Below are 16,236 nucleotides of genomic sequence, written 5' to 3'. Positions count from 1 at the left end.
AAGATACTGATAAAGTGCGGAGTCTGCTTCTGCAGCTCATAGGGAGGTCTGAAGGTCGGCATGTCTACCAAGCTTGAAGGACATGCTGCCCTCGATAGTCCTCCACACAGTTGGATTGCAAAGTAGAAGAACATAATAGAGACAGGAAGAAATATCTGATGCCAGGGAAATATTACAATACCATGGACGTTTCTTCTTTATCCTCAGGGCCAACAATTTAAACAAGCGTGTGTTTGAGCTGGAGGTGAGGGGAATGAGGCGGAAAGCCATTTGAAGAGTGGGTTTCAGTGAAATAGTGACAAGGTTACGTTTAAATAGCTAGGGAGAGCAGACCTCATGACACTGAAGTCCTCTAGAGCAGTGGTTCACAACCTCCCCACTGCTGCAAGGCTTTAACACAGTTCCTCATGCTGTGGAGACTCCCAAGCACAAAATTAATTTCTTTGTCAACTTCATAACTGTAATGTTATGCTATGAATTGTAAAGTAAATATTAGATATCCTACATATCCTTCAACCCCAAGGGAGTCATCCCTCACAGGTTGAGAAACACTGGTCTAGGTGCTCACTTAGATCCCAAAGGACTCAGGGATGATGTCACAACCCTTCATTGACATTTGGGCCAAGGTGGCTTCACTTTGGGGACTAAAACCCAGATAACAGGAGAGGAAGACCAAGTGAAGTATTGGTTCAGACTTAACTATTTTTCTCTCTACATGTACAAGCACAAATTCCACAGGTTATGACTAAAAAATAAAACTCTCTCTAGTCATTCTAAATGGGATCAAGCAGCAAAAATTGGAAGAGTAAAATATGGACAGAGATAAAAATAGATAAAGCCAGGTGAGGTGAGGGACTGACATTTACCCAGGAAATACAGTCACCTATTGATCCGTGCCATAAGCCCTCCTGCCCCATAGACACCACCTTCCTGGCCAGGCCCTGGTCTAGTTTGGGAACGTAATTTGAAGACCTGTATCAGCCTAGCAGCTGGCATCCTCTGCTGACTGCCTCATTTTAGCAGGCTCTCCTGGTTCCTTGGCAACTGTGTTTTAATAACCTTTGTAGAGGAAATGGTGCATAAGCACAGAACTGGGGTTAGTCTTCTGCAGGTGTGATAAGACTTGCCATGTTTTTCTACGTATGATTCATCTCTATCAGCACCATATTTTGATAGTTTACTTAAGACAAAAGACCAACAACATGAATTCTTTGTCAGCAAAACCCCCCTTAGCGTAACTAATAATTTTATCTGAATTGGTACTTTCCCCCGGGTTCCATGCATTAGATTCCTTCTGCTCTGTCCATTCCCTTGTTTACACACCTTTAATAGTTTAAGTCAGACTCTGGAAACTACTTCTCAATGCAAATGGAGAATATTTTGTCTTCCTCTATTTTGCATTTTTTTTTTCTGATTTTGTCAGAATTGGTCATTTTATTTTAGTTCATGCAGTATTCAGTATGTTTTTGAACTTCCATGGGTCCTAATTTATTTAGTAATTTTAGTTATTTTATAGTGTGTGTTCATGTATGTACTAGCAAGAGCTTTGTCTGTGTAAATTATATTCTTGATTTTTAATAAATTTTAAGGCATTTCTCTATATTTATGTTCTTATCTTTGCTTCCAGTAGAATTGATTTTTTTCCTAAAAAGCAGGTAGCTTAATATACCATTGACTGTTCACCACTTGTAACTGTGAAATGTAAACAGTTTGACTGTGTGAATAGTTGTCAGTGATCAATACAGAAGATATAATATGCAGGTAGGAAGGCTATTGCCTTGTTCATTGGAACTTGAGCTTGAGTGGTGATAATTTGTAAATATCTGAGTTGTTTTCTATGAGGATTTGCCCTTGGATCTTATGTTATATGTCACATTTAACTATATCTGCATTTCTGACCTGACAGGCACCCACATACATGTATACCCAGATGCATGTTAACATACACATACAGTTAAGATATTTTAGGCTATAGTGGTCTGATATGATGCAATGAAGTTTAATCCATCATAAAACTACTCAGTGAACTGAACGGAAAGAGTTATAGAGTTGGAAACAAATCCTCTACCATTTGATTCTGATTTTGCTGGGTAGGAGGCATTGTTTCTGTATGTGATCGGGAAGATTTTCAGTTCCTTATTCTCTCAATATTCTTATGTCCCTGATACTCTTAATGACACTTCAGATCTTGAGGCCTAGTTTGGTAGAAGGCTGGGCGTCTGGACCTGAATCTGGAGCTATACCCCAATTCCCATTGCATGTGCCGACTAAGTGGTTTTATAGATACTTCTTAGTACTTTGATAGTTTAAAAAAGTATTTTCTTATCACAGTCAATGGCTCATTGTTTTTGAAGGGTGCAACAGTGTCTAAACTGCCTTTTAAAATAGTGTTGTGCCTAAAAATATTATTTAAAATAAGGTTGTGGCTTAAACACATTTAATAGTAGAGAACCTGGTAGACTCTTAATAAGCACGAGTTCTCAAATTATGTGCTTTCTCTTCTTTTCTTTTCTTCTTTTCTTTTACCTCCCCACCTCTTTTAACCTTCATATGAATCATCATCCCTTGAAATCATGTGAGGTCTCTTTTCAATCATATTAACAAAAGCACCTTGCTTGTTTGAGTTTTTATAACTTGCAACATGTCAATTTAGGCCTGATGAGATAGTGATGGTACATTCAGTACATGAATCAAATTATTCTTGTGAAATTTGGAACCAAGCTGGAAAATATTGTGAAATGTGATATCATCACTGAATTTTTAACATAGATTTGCATAGTTCTTATTTTTCTTAGTCTGGAACAAAAATGGAAAAAAAAGTTTAAATAAATGAATATTCTTTCAGATCTTTGCAAAAACACATTTTCCATACTGGTTAGTATTTTTTTTTTTGAGTGTTATGTACCAAGTCACTATTTCAAATATCATACTAGCATTAACTCATTAAATCTTTAGGGTAACTCTGTGAGGCATGTGGTATTATTTAATCTAACAGCAAGCTACAAAATGGTAGGAGCTAGACAGTCTCTGAGAAGGCAAGCCTGAACACTTGCTTTCCTTGTCTGCAAGTCCTGTGTCCTCTAGCCTTCTAATACCAACAATTACAATGGTTCCCTGCACGAGTCCACTCAATAACCTAGGCAAGAAGCCATTGGTCAAATAATGTCCTTTTCTCTTGTTTGTTTTTAGGAGAGCATGTAGGTGCATGATGAGGACACAAAATCTGGGGAGGTGTGTTTGTGTTCCTGTCTCAGGTATTTGACTCAAGTGTGGTATTCAGCCTGGAGGCATCAAGATTCTTTTCATAAAACTGGAGTGGTCATCATAGCACCTACATATGGTTTTGAGACGCTGAAGAGTTAAGACATGGTTTTTCTACCAGTGTCTGATACATAGGAACCCTCACAGGCTTTTCCCTTGTTATCATTATTTAATCTGATCATATCAAAATGTCTCAGATAGCTTAAAACACTCTGTGATGCTGGTCTGTGGTGAGTAGCACAGTCTGTGCTTGGCAATATTTATTCATTTGCATCTGAGCCAAAAATAAGTCTAAAATGCTGAGAAGTTTTATTTGAGTGAAATATTTTCATGATTTGTGTGATTTATATTATATCCTGGGTGATGGGCCCTAGGACTATCTGGGAGCTTCAGTTTATAGCAATATGATAATTAACTTCCAAGAAAATTTAAAGAGTAATTGGCAGGATATAAAAATTCCAAAGTTTTATGTCTGCTTCTACCTGTTGGACCAGTTTTCTCCAATCAGCATTTATTGAGCTAGATTCCCTGTGTGCACATTGTCTAATCTTACCAATGCCACAAGGAACATACATTATTGTCATTACTGTAGAGATGAGAAAAACCGTAGTTACTGAACTAATGGCATACATATGAAGGCACACCCTGTTCTATCCTGAAGTGTAAACTCTTTCTGTCATTCATTCTGACCATAGTTAGAAGTATAAAAGTAACGCAGATTGAAGCAGTGAGAGGGAAGGGTGTAGCCATGAGGCTCTCATGACACTGCCCCTTCTTGGGAAGAAGTCTTGTTAATAGGACAGGGCCAATAGTACAAGGGCACAAACCCCTTTGGGGGCAGTTTCCTTACCTTCTTTTTCTGGCCTGAACTTACTATTTTCACTGATTTTATTTGATTCTCGTTTGTGCTTGTTGAGCATCGATTAGATACAAGGTGGTGTTCTAGAAACCAAAGAGTATGGAAAAAAAGTGAAGAAAGGTGTCATACTTTATATCACCCAAGACAAAAGATGGGAGTGAACCAGGAACAAGTCTATGTCATGCCTGGTTATGGGTCGGAGGCAGGTTGTGGTCATCATTATAGGCAGAAATAGGAGAGACATGTATATCAGTCCACAAGAGACAAGGAGCATAATTCAGGGGGGATTTCTATGTGGATGTACCACATAGAATAAACTTTGAAAGAGCTGGAGTAGAACAGGCTGTATAGAAGACAGCAGGAGGAGGGAGATGAGGAGTCATGAACTTTTTGGACCAAGAATGATTCCCTACCTGAAGAAGAGACTAAATTAGGTTAAGAAGGTTATGTTACTTCTGTGGAGGAAGGAAATCTTTATGATCTCTGTTCTTCAGTTAGTAATATTGGGGAAGAACTCAGGGCTATATAGATACCATGAAAGCATTTTACTATGGAAATAGAACTCCGGTATGGATATAAAGTCTTATAGGTCTTCTTTAGGACATTGGCATACAACAAATCTTGATGTATGCCAATTTCAGATGTAGGAGCCTGAGAAAATGTTGGAATCTTTGATGGAAAGTCAAATTTAGACCAGTCAAGATCTGCTCTAAATTCAACGTTGTATGTGTTTAATTTAAAGAACAATGGAGATGTAAGACTTGGCTTTGGGTGAAGGGGAAAAAAGGACACAGTGTGTCAGCTGTACTATTCAGAGTAATTATGATATTGACATTGTAAAGAGAAAAGTGTGTAAAGATCAGAATCAAGAAGAGACCTCAGGGATGGAAATACCACAGCAGCAGTCAGGAAAGAGGAGACAGTCAGGGAGAGAAAAGTGAGCAGAAGAAACAGTATTGGAGGCAACAGCAGAAGAGAATGTCAGAAGGCAAATGCTGATTCACTTAGTTGTGAGCTTTAGGAGTTCCAGACTTCTGAGGTTGTGTAAGTCAGCCTGCATACTTCAGGGTTCCCTACAGCATGAGGCACAGTGTTTTACTTGGTGTTCAGTAGCCTTGAAGATCTGTACTGTGCACAGTTTGAAGACAGTGAGGGACTTAGTATTATAATCAGTAGGTACATGGTGCATTGGAAATTTCTAGCTTTTGTACTTTAACGGTAAGCACAGAACTTCACATCAAAGATGAAGACATGTAGAACACTGCCTCTATGTCTCCATGCCATGTGTTCTGTTGAGCCATGAATGTCAAACTGTCTCAATTTATAATATGACAAGTTGCTATGCAACACCTAGTGTTGAACTTGTCCTGTATGTATTTGGCAGGAAGAAGGTGGAGACCACCAATACAGCCATCTCTTAGATCATGTAAGTACACGGTGATGGGCACACAAAATAAGATGGGCTGTTAGAAGCCCTACACTATATGGACATGAGGTACAATTTATCTTGTAACCTAAACATAACATCCAGTGGGAAAGAATAACAAATACAAAAAGAGACACAAAACAATAACATCTATGAATATAAAATCACTCAGAACAACACCATCCACATATAACATATGGACATGAGAAGCCAAGGTCATGTTCATGAAGTAGATGTCTTCTGAAGTCGGTGAGTGATTAAACATGAGAATTACTTTATGAAGTTCAGTGCTGAGGTATGTGAATTCACACTTTTGTATTATACATGAAAGGAATAAAGGTGTGGATCTGATGAAGGCACATTTGCAATTTTCAAAAAGCTAAATGCAACAAAAATCCATGCTGCTGTCCCTGAGGAATGATTGTGTAGGCATTATCCTTTATTAAGACCATTGATATGCAAGTTACTTTCTGTTGTTCTGATACAATGCCATGACCAAAAGAAAATTGAAGGAAAACAGTTTATTTTTGCTTACAGTTCCAGAGGAAGAGCCCATAATGTTCAAGAGGTCACAGCAGCAGGAGCAGGAATCTGACCTATCACATTTTCATCCACACCCAAAAAGTAGAGAGCAAGCAAGGTTGCCAAACCTCTCTAAACAGCATCGCCAACTGGGGTCTAAGTGTTCAAATGCATGAGCCTATGGGCAACATTTCTCATTTAAACCACCACAATTGATAAACTAAATAGAAGGGGAACACAAAGCAACTGTAACATTCACACTTACCACAAACTACTGAATAGGACTTCAGTCAAGTGTCTTAGAGTGATGCTAATGTGAAAAGGAAGAAGGGAGGGACTATAGAAACAGAGATTACAGTGTCCCACCCCAGGTTCTAACACAGGAAAGCTTTACATGGTAGAAGTTTGAATCTAATACTTGGGACTATAGGCATCTCCTGTTATATAGTTATGTCATTATATATATATTACTATATATAACTATAGTTATCTAATTATATTATATCAGTATATATTGAATAGGAATCTAATATTGACATTTGTGTCCTGGCTTAGTAAGTACATTTATTCTTGTCCTTCCTTCATAATGTGTGTTCTAACAACTTTGCTTTTCTATTCAGTAAAATAAGATTACCCTTCATCAAAGTCCAACTTGAACATGTCAGAAAGGATATTCCCAATACATGGTAATTGACATAAAATATATATATGTGATTTGCAGGACTACATTTTCCCATGCAGTGATGGTGACAACTGTCCAACTCCTGTTTTTCTGCTCTTTCCAAACTGAAATTCCAAACTGAAGTAAGTCAAGCCATCCCCCACTCCCATAAGGCACCCCACTAAAGGTCTGGGTGACTAATGTTTAGGACAAATATATCTATTTATAATATATAATAATATTTAGTGTGGTTTTGTCTTAACTGCATTCAACACAAAATTCCATTTGCTGTGCATGTGTTCTAGCCTCTCCCTCTTGAACCTGTCTTGGAAAGAACAATGGTTATCTTCATCTTCTGTCTCTGAGATGATTTCCATCTTCTGGATGATGAGTTTTATGAGTTCATGCTGCTTTTCCAAGAGAGAAGTGAGGTCCTTTAGTCTGTAAGAGCATGCATGTGTCAGGAACTTATTTAAAATCCCTTCCCTCTTTTTTAGCCCTTATGACTGCAGCAAGGACTAGGGACTAGAAATGGTCTGCATCAAGTAACGGCTCAGCTTGTAGCCTCATATTAGCCATCACATTCCTGAAGTTGGAGTGATTTCCCCTAAGTTACAGGACTACTTTGTGACTAGCTGTTGTTTCCAGTTAATGATATGAAACTTGCATGGAAAGGTTAAGCAGTCTTCCCATGGACATAGTTGCTAAATAGTTGTTTGGGAATCTAAACTCAGGTAAACTGTAGAGCCCTCTTGCATATCTCCTGTCCACTAGGTAGCTATTCAAGGGATCCTCCAAATCTTTTTAGGGTTCTGTTATATGAACCCAGTTGGCTCATGAAGAATATAGTTTATGATAATGATTCCAGTAGTAAGAAAATTAGCATTTAATTCTCATCCACTTATTCTTTTGAAGGCAAACTGGCTGGTGAATGGTCACAAATAGAGTCCTAAAATATGTCTCTTGATTTTTAGTGCATGAGCAATGTCCCTCAATAAAGCCTAATTTCATATATGAAATAAACACCAGTATCATAATGTAACTGTACCAAATTTCCCACATGAAGATAGATGGAGAAATACAAACCTGTATTTCTGTTTTAATATTTCCATTTCCAAACACATGTCAGTGTTTGGAACTTCTTGCCGTGTTTCTTGTGTACAAAGAAAGTAATGGAAAAATCGCTGTGGATAAAACACAATAGTTAATATGGGCAAATTAAATTCAGAATTACTTCATGAGCATGCATCCATGTTCAGTCCCCAAGTCAGGTTCAGCAGGAAATATTTCCTAGGCTACCACTATGGACTTACAAAGCTTTTTGTCTACTTGGGAAACTATCAGGCCAAAAGCTTGGGTGAAGTCATCGGTAAAAGAAAAAAATTAAAAATGCAAATGATACAGAAGCCATAAATGTGAAAGGAGCTGTTAAGGAAGGAGTTTGTTGTACCATTTTACAAATTCTCATGAAAAGTGCCCACTCTGCATTATGTGCAGTACTGTTCACAGCTTAACTACTGAACCATATTTCCCATATAGACATTTCTGAAGTTAAATTTCAGTAATTTTTTACCTAGTACTCTCTTTTTTCCTGATAGCAGGGACAGAACACTGGGCCTTGCATGTGCTGAGGGATCTCTTTAACACTAAACTGTACCACAGCTTCAGTGAGTGTCTTTTAAATCATAGTCAACTAAAGAAGGTCAAGTGTAGATGTGAAATGACCAAGAATGAGATAATTCTAGGAGTCCAGGAATTCAAGTGAACTATGTATAGAAATAGAGTGGACCAGGGGGGAGAAGAAGAGGTAAGGGGACGTCTTACATAATCAGGATGACTAGCCTACCTAGGTTGATGAATAGTACATGAGCTGTAGTTGTGAACCCTAGGGAAACACTGGGGCCTTTTCACTGTGGGGAGGAGAGGGGAATGCATGGCAGAAGTGAAGTTTGGCTTTGAGTGTGCTAAGTTTAAAGACGTTTTGAGACAGACGAGTGGAATCTTAGAGTGGTCAGTTGAATACAGGGCCTGGACCTCAAAAGTAAGCTCTCAGCTAGAGAAATGAATTACTGGATATTCTGGGCTTAGGTGCAACCATGTACAAGATTAGGGGATAGTATGGGGTTAAAATAAAACTTAAACTAATGTGCAGAGATCGTGATTTTGTGACTACACAAGGTAAAATTAACCTACGAAGAACTCAGGAAGAAGAGTCATAAGGTGTGAGCAGCCTGAGTGTGGCAGAGTTAGGATCTGGAACTTGTGACTTTTGCATGACTCTTCTCTCCTATAATGTACTGGCCTGACTTGGTCTTTAATCATTTTCTATGTCTTCTAAAGTAGACATTCTATATATGTTCTTTATTTTGTGTTCTATATTTGCATTTAGACACACACATCTGAACATAAGTCTATACATAAATGTATGTGGCAAGTGATTAGGAAAAGCAAATGAAGAACACCTGCCCTTTTAGACAGCTACTAAAAGGGCATAGCCTGCCATCTATCTGCCTGAGCTTACAGGGATGTGATGCTGTGCATAAACAGATGTCTCCCTCCTGACATCCTGATACTTTCATATAATGTGTTGTGCACTTGCAAAAACACTACTTCTTTCCCACAGGCAGAGCAGACCCAAAGCCTTCACAGGGGTACTGCTAAGATCAGCACAATGAATGAATGTCATACAACATCATTTGGGATGCTCTTCCTTAAGAGTACTTACCAACATTCTGCCATGCCTGGGTCTGTTTGGATACACAATGGTGGACTGCTGATCTACTTTGCGTAAGTACCAGAGAGGCAGCTTTTTCTCTAAGTTGGTGTGAAGTTCCACCTAAAATGCATGTTGGGTTTATTGATAGAACCATTAATTAGTCTCTGAAACAATCACGTCAAGAGCAAAATGAAAGTGGATTCCTGTGCCCTGATTTATACACAGTGGCTGAACTGGCTAGGCTTACTTCACCTGCCACTTAGCTCAGTCACCTACTTGTCCCTCTCTCACCTCATCCCCCATGAGGCCAGAGCAATCCACTAGTGAAGTGGAAGGAATGACTGAAGACTTTAATGTTAGCAGGTGGGTGTTTAGTGCTCAGGCAGGGGCTGTGATCCACATTGGAGATACAAAGAATGAGATAGCTTGTACAATTAAGGTGTTACAATGCCAGGAGTTCAGCACTGCTGGGAAGTTTGAATGCTATGATGTGCCCAGGACAGGAGAGGAAGGATTGCTTAGCTGGGGAGATGAAAAGTAAATACACAAATGCAGTTCAACACACGAAACAAAAGGAAAACAAAAATGCACTACCACACCTACAATCCTTCTGTGGTTTTTTCTTCATATATTGGTAGGTGCAGAAGGTTTTACCGATGACATATATTGAATATAACTTCTCTTTGGAGACACAGTATTTCATCTCTTTAATGTTTCTGTTTTGAGCTTGTATTTAGTTTAATTCTCATACTGTTTATTAACGTTTTTTGGCAGGACTGGGGGTCCAACCCAGGCCCTTACTCATGCTCAGCTAAGAGCTCCCATAGTCTTCCGTGGAATCCTCAGTCTTCCATGTTTTCTGTATTTCTAGCCCTTCATGTCTCTCTGGATGTGGTGGTTGTGACAACCATGTACCAGCACTCACTTTCTAATCTAAGACCTCACTGCTTTCCATACCTAGGGTTTCCATGGCCTTCATAAATAGTCAGCTATAAAGACATTCCTGAGCAAGGTGCCTCAAATGAAGTGTGCCTCAAGTATGACACACTCACTATCTGGCTTACCATTTACCACCCTTTGAGTACTGTAAATTAGTTTCCATTTCAAAAAAGCTGTGTTTTCTTGTGCTTTGCTTGCAGTAGTGGTCAGATATTTGTTTTGATTTTTATGATAATTTGCTGAAGATCAAGCCCATTGTCTTTAAATGCTAGCCAAAGCCTTTACCAGAGAGCTACATCTCCAGGCCCTCATTATCCACTGGCCACCATCTCTCCACAAATTCACCCATTCCATAGCCAATGCAAACACCCAGACAGAAGAGAAACTATTTTAAAGAGGGACTCTATCTCTCCCCAGGCCTCTGGATATAAGACTGTTCAAATATTGGAGTCATCTTCTATTCTGAGAAAAGAAAAAGATTGGAGCCCTGATGCCAGCCAGGAGAACAGCATGTATGTTAGGAAGACATGTTACTTGGTTTTAACAACCCATAAAACCAATTTTCAGGAGAGTGTGGCGCCAAGGCAAAGGTAAGTCAGTGAAGGATGGGAATCCCACCTTGACCATGAGTACTTATTATAGGAGCTTCTTGGCTAGCTGTAATTTTCTCATTACTCTTGTTTTCTCTTCTTGACCACAGCTCATTCTTTGCTGTTGTCTATGTATTTATTCATGGAACAACTTTCTAATACATGACATGTTTACAATGTGACAAGAGAGAAAAGAAAATTACATTGTAGCATGGGCTTTTCTTTCTCTTGAGCCTGTTAAACTTCTAACTGCATACATTCAACTAATCTTCAAGTGTTCTTGAAGCACCAGGGTTCTGTTCACAGTTGAAATTTAAAGACAATACCACTAAGTTTATAAAAAAAAAAAAAACAAACACAACTACCTCAAGATGCAGTAGCCAAAGACCCATCCACAAGTCTTTGACTCTGAGGAACTTTATATTTAAATGCCTAATAAAATAAGTCAGAGAACACAAGGCAACAAAGCTTCATAAATCTAGTTAGAACCTCAATACAAAGGATATGTAGAAACCCTTTGGCCACATGCCAAACAGAAGGAGAGCTTCTGAATGGTACATTTGGGTTGCAATAAGAAAAAAAATTCTCATTTCAATTGGGTTATGATGGCACAGGCCTGTAACCCCAGGACTCAGGAAGTTGGCCCAGGAGGATCATGAGTTCAAGGCCAAAGTGAGTGATAAAGTGAGTTCAAGATCAGCCTGATAGAATACTCACACCTACACACATATACCTTCACACACACACACAGATACACACATACATCTACACACACATACCTACATTCACACCTATACACACACATACATATACATAGACATAACACACCTACATACACACTAACAAAGATATATATCCATGCATGTACATGCTCATACACACACATGCACATATATATAAATACATAGACACATACATACAAACACCTATATGAACTCATCCATATACACATATATAGAGACACACAAACACATGCACACCTATACACACATACATACAGATACATTCACATACACACACATAAAAACAAATATCTACACACATACACAAACACACCCTCACACCAATGTTGCATTTGGCTTGGCATATAATTAAGCTGGTTTCTTCAGTTGGCCATAACTTAACCTGATATGAGTTGTCAGACACTTTCTCAACTTTTCTGAGTAGATCACTCTAGGGTATTTTTTTTTGTTTTTTTGTTTTTTTGTTTTTTGTTTCTTTGTTTTTGTTTTTGTTTTTTTTTTGTTTTTTGTTTTTTGTTTTTCAAGACAGGGTTTCTCTGTGTAGCTTTGCACCTTTCCTAGAACTTGCTTTGTAGATCAGGCTGGCCTTGAACTCACAGAGATCCACCTGCTTCTGCCTCCCAAGTGCTGGGATTAAAGGCGTGTGCCACCAATGCCAGGCTAGGGTATGTTTTTTATAATCCCTTATCTTTTGATTATAACAAGAACACACAAACAGGCACAGGTGGCAATTCTAAATATGGAGAAACATCTATCTATATTAAGTAATGGTGTATTTAGAAAATCAGCTATTCTTATATATAGGTAATCATAAGAGTGTTGATTTCAATATGTGTTTAATAATTATAATACTTACCTGCATAGCAATTCTCTTCAGTGATGCATGCTTCTGGACCTCAGCAATGTCCCCAACTGCCAAACCAATCTGTAGTATGACAAAAGATCAATCATAGCTAAACAAAAATGCAATTAAGATTGGTCTTACTTTCTATTCAAATGCCAATAATTAAACACCATCAACTAAGTGGTATATAAGCAACTAAACACCATGGGCCAAATGGTATATAATCTAAACAATGTGAATTTGTTCTTTACATTTCTGGGGCCAGGAAGTTTAAAATGATGTTAGCAGATTCAGTGTTGTACATAGTGTCCTTTATATATTCTCAAGGCATAGCAGACAAAAGTGTTGTAATGAGTTCCAACACATCTTTTTCACACAGGTGTGGATCCTTCACATGAGTCCTCTGTCCTTCTGATAGAGTCATTCAAAGGCCTGGGAGCTCTTAATACTATTATCTTGATGATGAAACATTCAAACTGTGGCAAGATCTTTCCCAAAGTGGAAGAATGAGTGATGGGAATGGAGTCATTGGCTACGGAAATCTGTCCAAAAGACCTGACACTTGAACTTTGAAGGATTAGAGTTAGCCTCTGGTGAGAGGATTTTCCATGAGAAAGGAAAAGCCTGCACAAGAGTTCCATAAGCATGAAGGAAAGCTGAAACAGTCCTGGGGAAGATGGGGATGGGGTAAGATCAAGATGATGGTGAGCCAAGCATACACATGGTTTTGGACTGGAGTAAGGCTTCTAAAGAGTCATGGAAATGAATTTAATAGGCCCACTTTAAAAACAAAATGATCAGCTTTTAATTAGCTATCTCTGTAGTGAAAATTCTTAGGAAGAATTCGGCAACGAAATGAGATTGTAGACTCTTCCAATGACTGCTATGATAGAGATGAAGTGCCATGAGCATGTAGGCCACCTGGAGGAAGATGTGGGAGGTAAGAAAGAGCAAAGATGGGGAGGCAGGAACTAAGAAACTTTCCATGATCTGGACACCAAGTCTCTGGACCATGGGGACCAAGAGGTGTTAAACCTTATCTTTCTAAGTTTGCTGCATTCTGTAGTTTCTTGTAGTAACATAAAGCTGACGAATACACCCCAAATACAGAGATATTAAAGGGGTTAAGAATCCTTAGTATTGTGGTGATTTGAAAGAAAATGACCCTTCAAAAGGAGTGTCACTATTAAGAGGTATGGCCTTCTTGAAGGAAGTGTGTCACTGTGGAGTGGACCTTGAGGTCTCTTTTTCTCAAGCTTCCCTCAGTGTGACAGTCGACTTCCTGTTGCCTGGAAGATGTAGGTAGCATGCTCACTCCAGCACCATGTCTGCCTGCATACTGCCCACTCCCCTTCAGGATAATAATGGAGTGAACCTCTGAAACTGTAAGTGAGTCACCCCAACTAAATGTTTTCTTTATAAGAGTTGCTGTGATCATGGTTTCTCTTTCCCACAATAGAAAGCCCTAAGACAGTATTATTAATTGTTCCAAGTAAATTAATGGTGTGAGATATCACTTACAAGTAAATTCATGAGAACAATTGGGACAGACATTGTAAAGGCAATAAGTTGCCAAAAGGTCAGGATTGGATATGCCAATTCCTTTCTTAAGAATGGTTCTAGGAAGGCATCTCGATAGTTGATGTCTCCTAGCATCATACTGAATGTCTGGATTAAGGAGAGCAATGGAGTGCTGAAGGCATCCTGAAAAAAGAAGAAAAGGAAACAGGAAAAGAAAATCTCATTATCATGGAAAAGGGTTTCCTAATGACGAAATGGTGAGAATTATACTAAGAATATCTTTTAAAATTCACATATGTACCTCTTAAGACACAGTCATGGAAAGTATTATCAATAACTACAATCATCAAAATGTAAAACACATTTTGGTGCTTAAATATAAATTTTTGACCAGAGAAAAAAATCTAATAAAATACTTTTTTTTCAATAAAATCATTTAAAAGATGTAAAAGATATGAACTATTCAAATACAGTTATTAATTTACTAGGCCATTAGGATTTAAGTATAAATATGTATTTCCAATATTACTAGTAACGATGTCAACTAAAGATGTAAATATCTCACTTGGAAGTTCAGGAGGACGTAAAAGCTGAGGCCAAAAGCCAATAGGAGGAAGATAAAGACGCCCGTCGATCTCAACAATGTTTTAAAAATCACCTCCAACATAACAATGAAAATGCCACAGTTCTCAAACCTGGAAAAGCAAAAGCAGTAGAGCAGTTGCTCACGCTGGTGTCAAGGGTGTTTCAGTCAGTGTTCATCATCGAGTAAGTCAGGTAAGAGCATTAATAGAGGAGGTCACTGACGCCAGGCATTTTGGAATAAATAAATAAATGTAAATCTGCAAGTAACCAAATCTTTTCAAACTGACTATTGGGCTGCTTCCTCCTCCATCTCCTCCTCCTCCTCCTCCTCCTCCTCCTCCTCCTCCTCCTTTTCTCCCTCCTCCTCCTCTTCTGATTTTTCATTCTTCCTTTTTTCTTTCTCTCCCTCCTTCTTCCTTCCTTCCTTCCTTCCTTCCTTCCTTCCTTCCTTCCTTCCTTCCTTCCTTTTTTAAAATTTATTTTTTGACAAGGTTTCTCTGTTTAGCCCCGGGCAGAGTGTTTCTTATTAATGCCACCTTTCTTTGTTTTACCGATTGACCCAGGAGATGGCAGTTTACTCTAAGAGATTAACAGAAACCCTCACAACCCAAATAAAAGAGAATGAAGCCTGTTGTTTAATAATGGGATTAGGGACAGAAATTCTGTGACGGCTGGCTCAAGCAGAGACCAAGTAAAGGAGCTCATGTTCTCAGAAGCTCCCAAGACAGGGCACAAAGTACACAGTTACACCTATCCATCCTTACAACCCACCCTTAGCATATTGCATTGTGATGCTTGGATACACAAGTGCAAGCCATTAGCTTGTACTATTCCTTTGTCAAAGACTCTTTAAAAAATCACATCATATAACAAACTTCTACTACTTAATATATACCTGAATAAAAACATCCCTTTGTACTTCACAAACATGTATACATATTATATGTCAATCAAGAAACACCATTTTTGGAAAATCTAAAAGGAAATTTAGCTATGTTCCCAAAGAGAACCAGAAATGTTCCTTCTGGGTCACTGCCCAGTCCTCCCTCTCCAAGGGCCCACACCTCAGTCAGCATGGCTGCACTATTTACAGAGACATAGATTAAAGTGGGGTAAGCATATTCCTGGAGACCCAAGACTCTCGGGTCCAACCTATATCTCAATTTACTAGCTGAAACCTCCAGTAAATCACGGCTATTCAGTGTTTATATTTCTTCTTTGACACAATGGAGATAGTGCCATCTATTTCTTGTTATCTTAAACATGTAAAAAAGATGCTTAACTCAACTTCAGCAGTTGTTGGGATGAGAACTTGGGCCACTTTCTCTCTCTTGAATCACTTACTCCTTTTTTTAAAATTAGATTATTTTATTCCCTGTTTTTGTATTTTTTTATTCAATTAATTTGAGGGTTTTAACCCGAAGTAAATTTTTAGCAAACAATGTCACATGAAACAAGAGTGGCTAACACTTTCATTTCCATTTCTGCCCACGTTTGATCTAGGCTTGTTGATGAAGGCAGATTCATCACTGAGGGGACTATGGCCATGCCTGGGTACTTTTTGCTTGT

The 16,236-nt window shown here is 38.5% G+C and overlaps 1 protein-coding gene across 1 annotated transcript in view; it reads right to left on the bottom strand.

Annotated features, from left to right (window-relative positions):
* Positions 1-6,910: 6,910 nt before the first annotated feature.
* Trpa1 (transient receptor potential cation channel subfamily A member 1) overlaps positions 6,911-16,236 on the bottom strand; it is a 44,640-nt gene continuing 35,314 nt past the window's right edge. Inside the window, exons 22-28 of the mRNA XM_036180015.1 lie at positions 14,648-14,777; positions 14,083-14,265; positions 12,574-12,642; positions 9,455-9,565; positions 7,816-7,913; positions 6,976-7,170; positions 6,911-6,938 (exon numbers count right to left, since the gene is read on the bottom strand). Coding sequence (XP_036035908.1) covers positions 6,911-6,938; positions 6,976-7,170; positions 7,816-7,913; positions 9,455-9,565; positions 12,574-12,642; positions 14,083-14,265; positions 14,648-14,777 — 814 coding nt within the window. The remainder of the gene's footprint in view (positions 6,939-6,975; positions 7,171-7,815; positions 7,914-9,454; positions 9,566-12,573; positions 12,643-14,082; positions 14,266-14,647; positions 14,778-16,236) is intronic.

The sequence above is a fragment of the Onychomys torridus genome, chromosome 2 (genome assembly GCF_903995425.1).
Source record: "Onychomys torridus chromosome 2, mOncTor1.1, whole genome shotgun sequence".
In the NCBI taxonomy this organism is placed as follows: Eukaryota; Metazoa; Chordata; class Mammalia; order Rodentia; family Cricetidae; genus Onychomys; species Onychomys torridus.
Note: the sequence above shows the minus strand (reverse complement) of the source record. Positions and strands in the feature narration are given on the sequence as shown.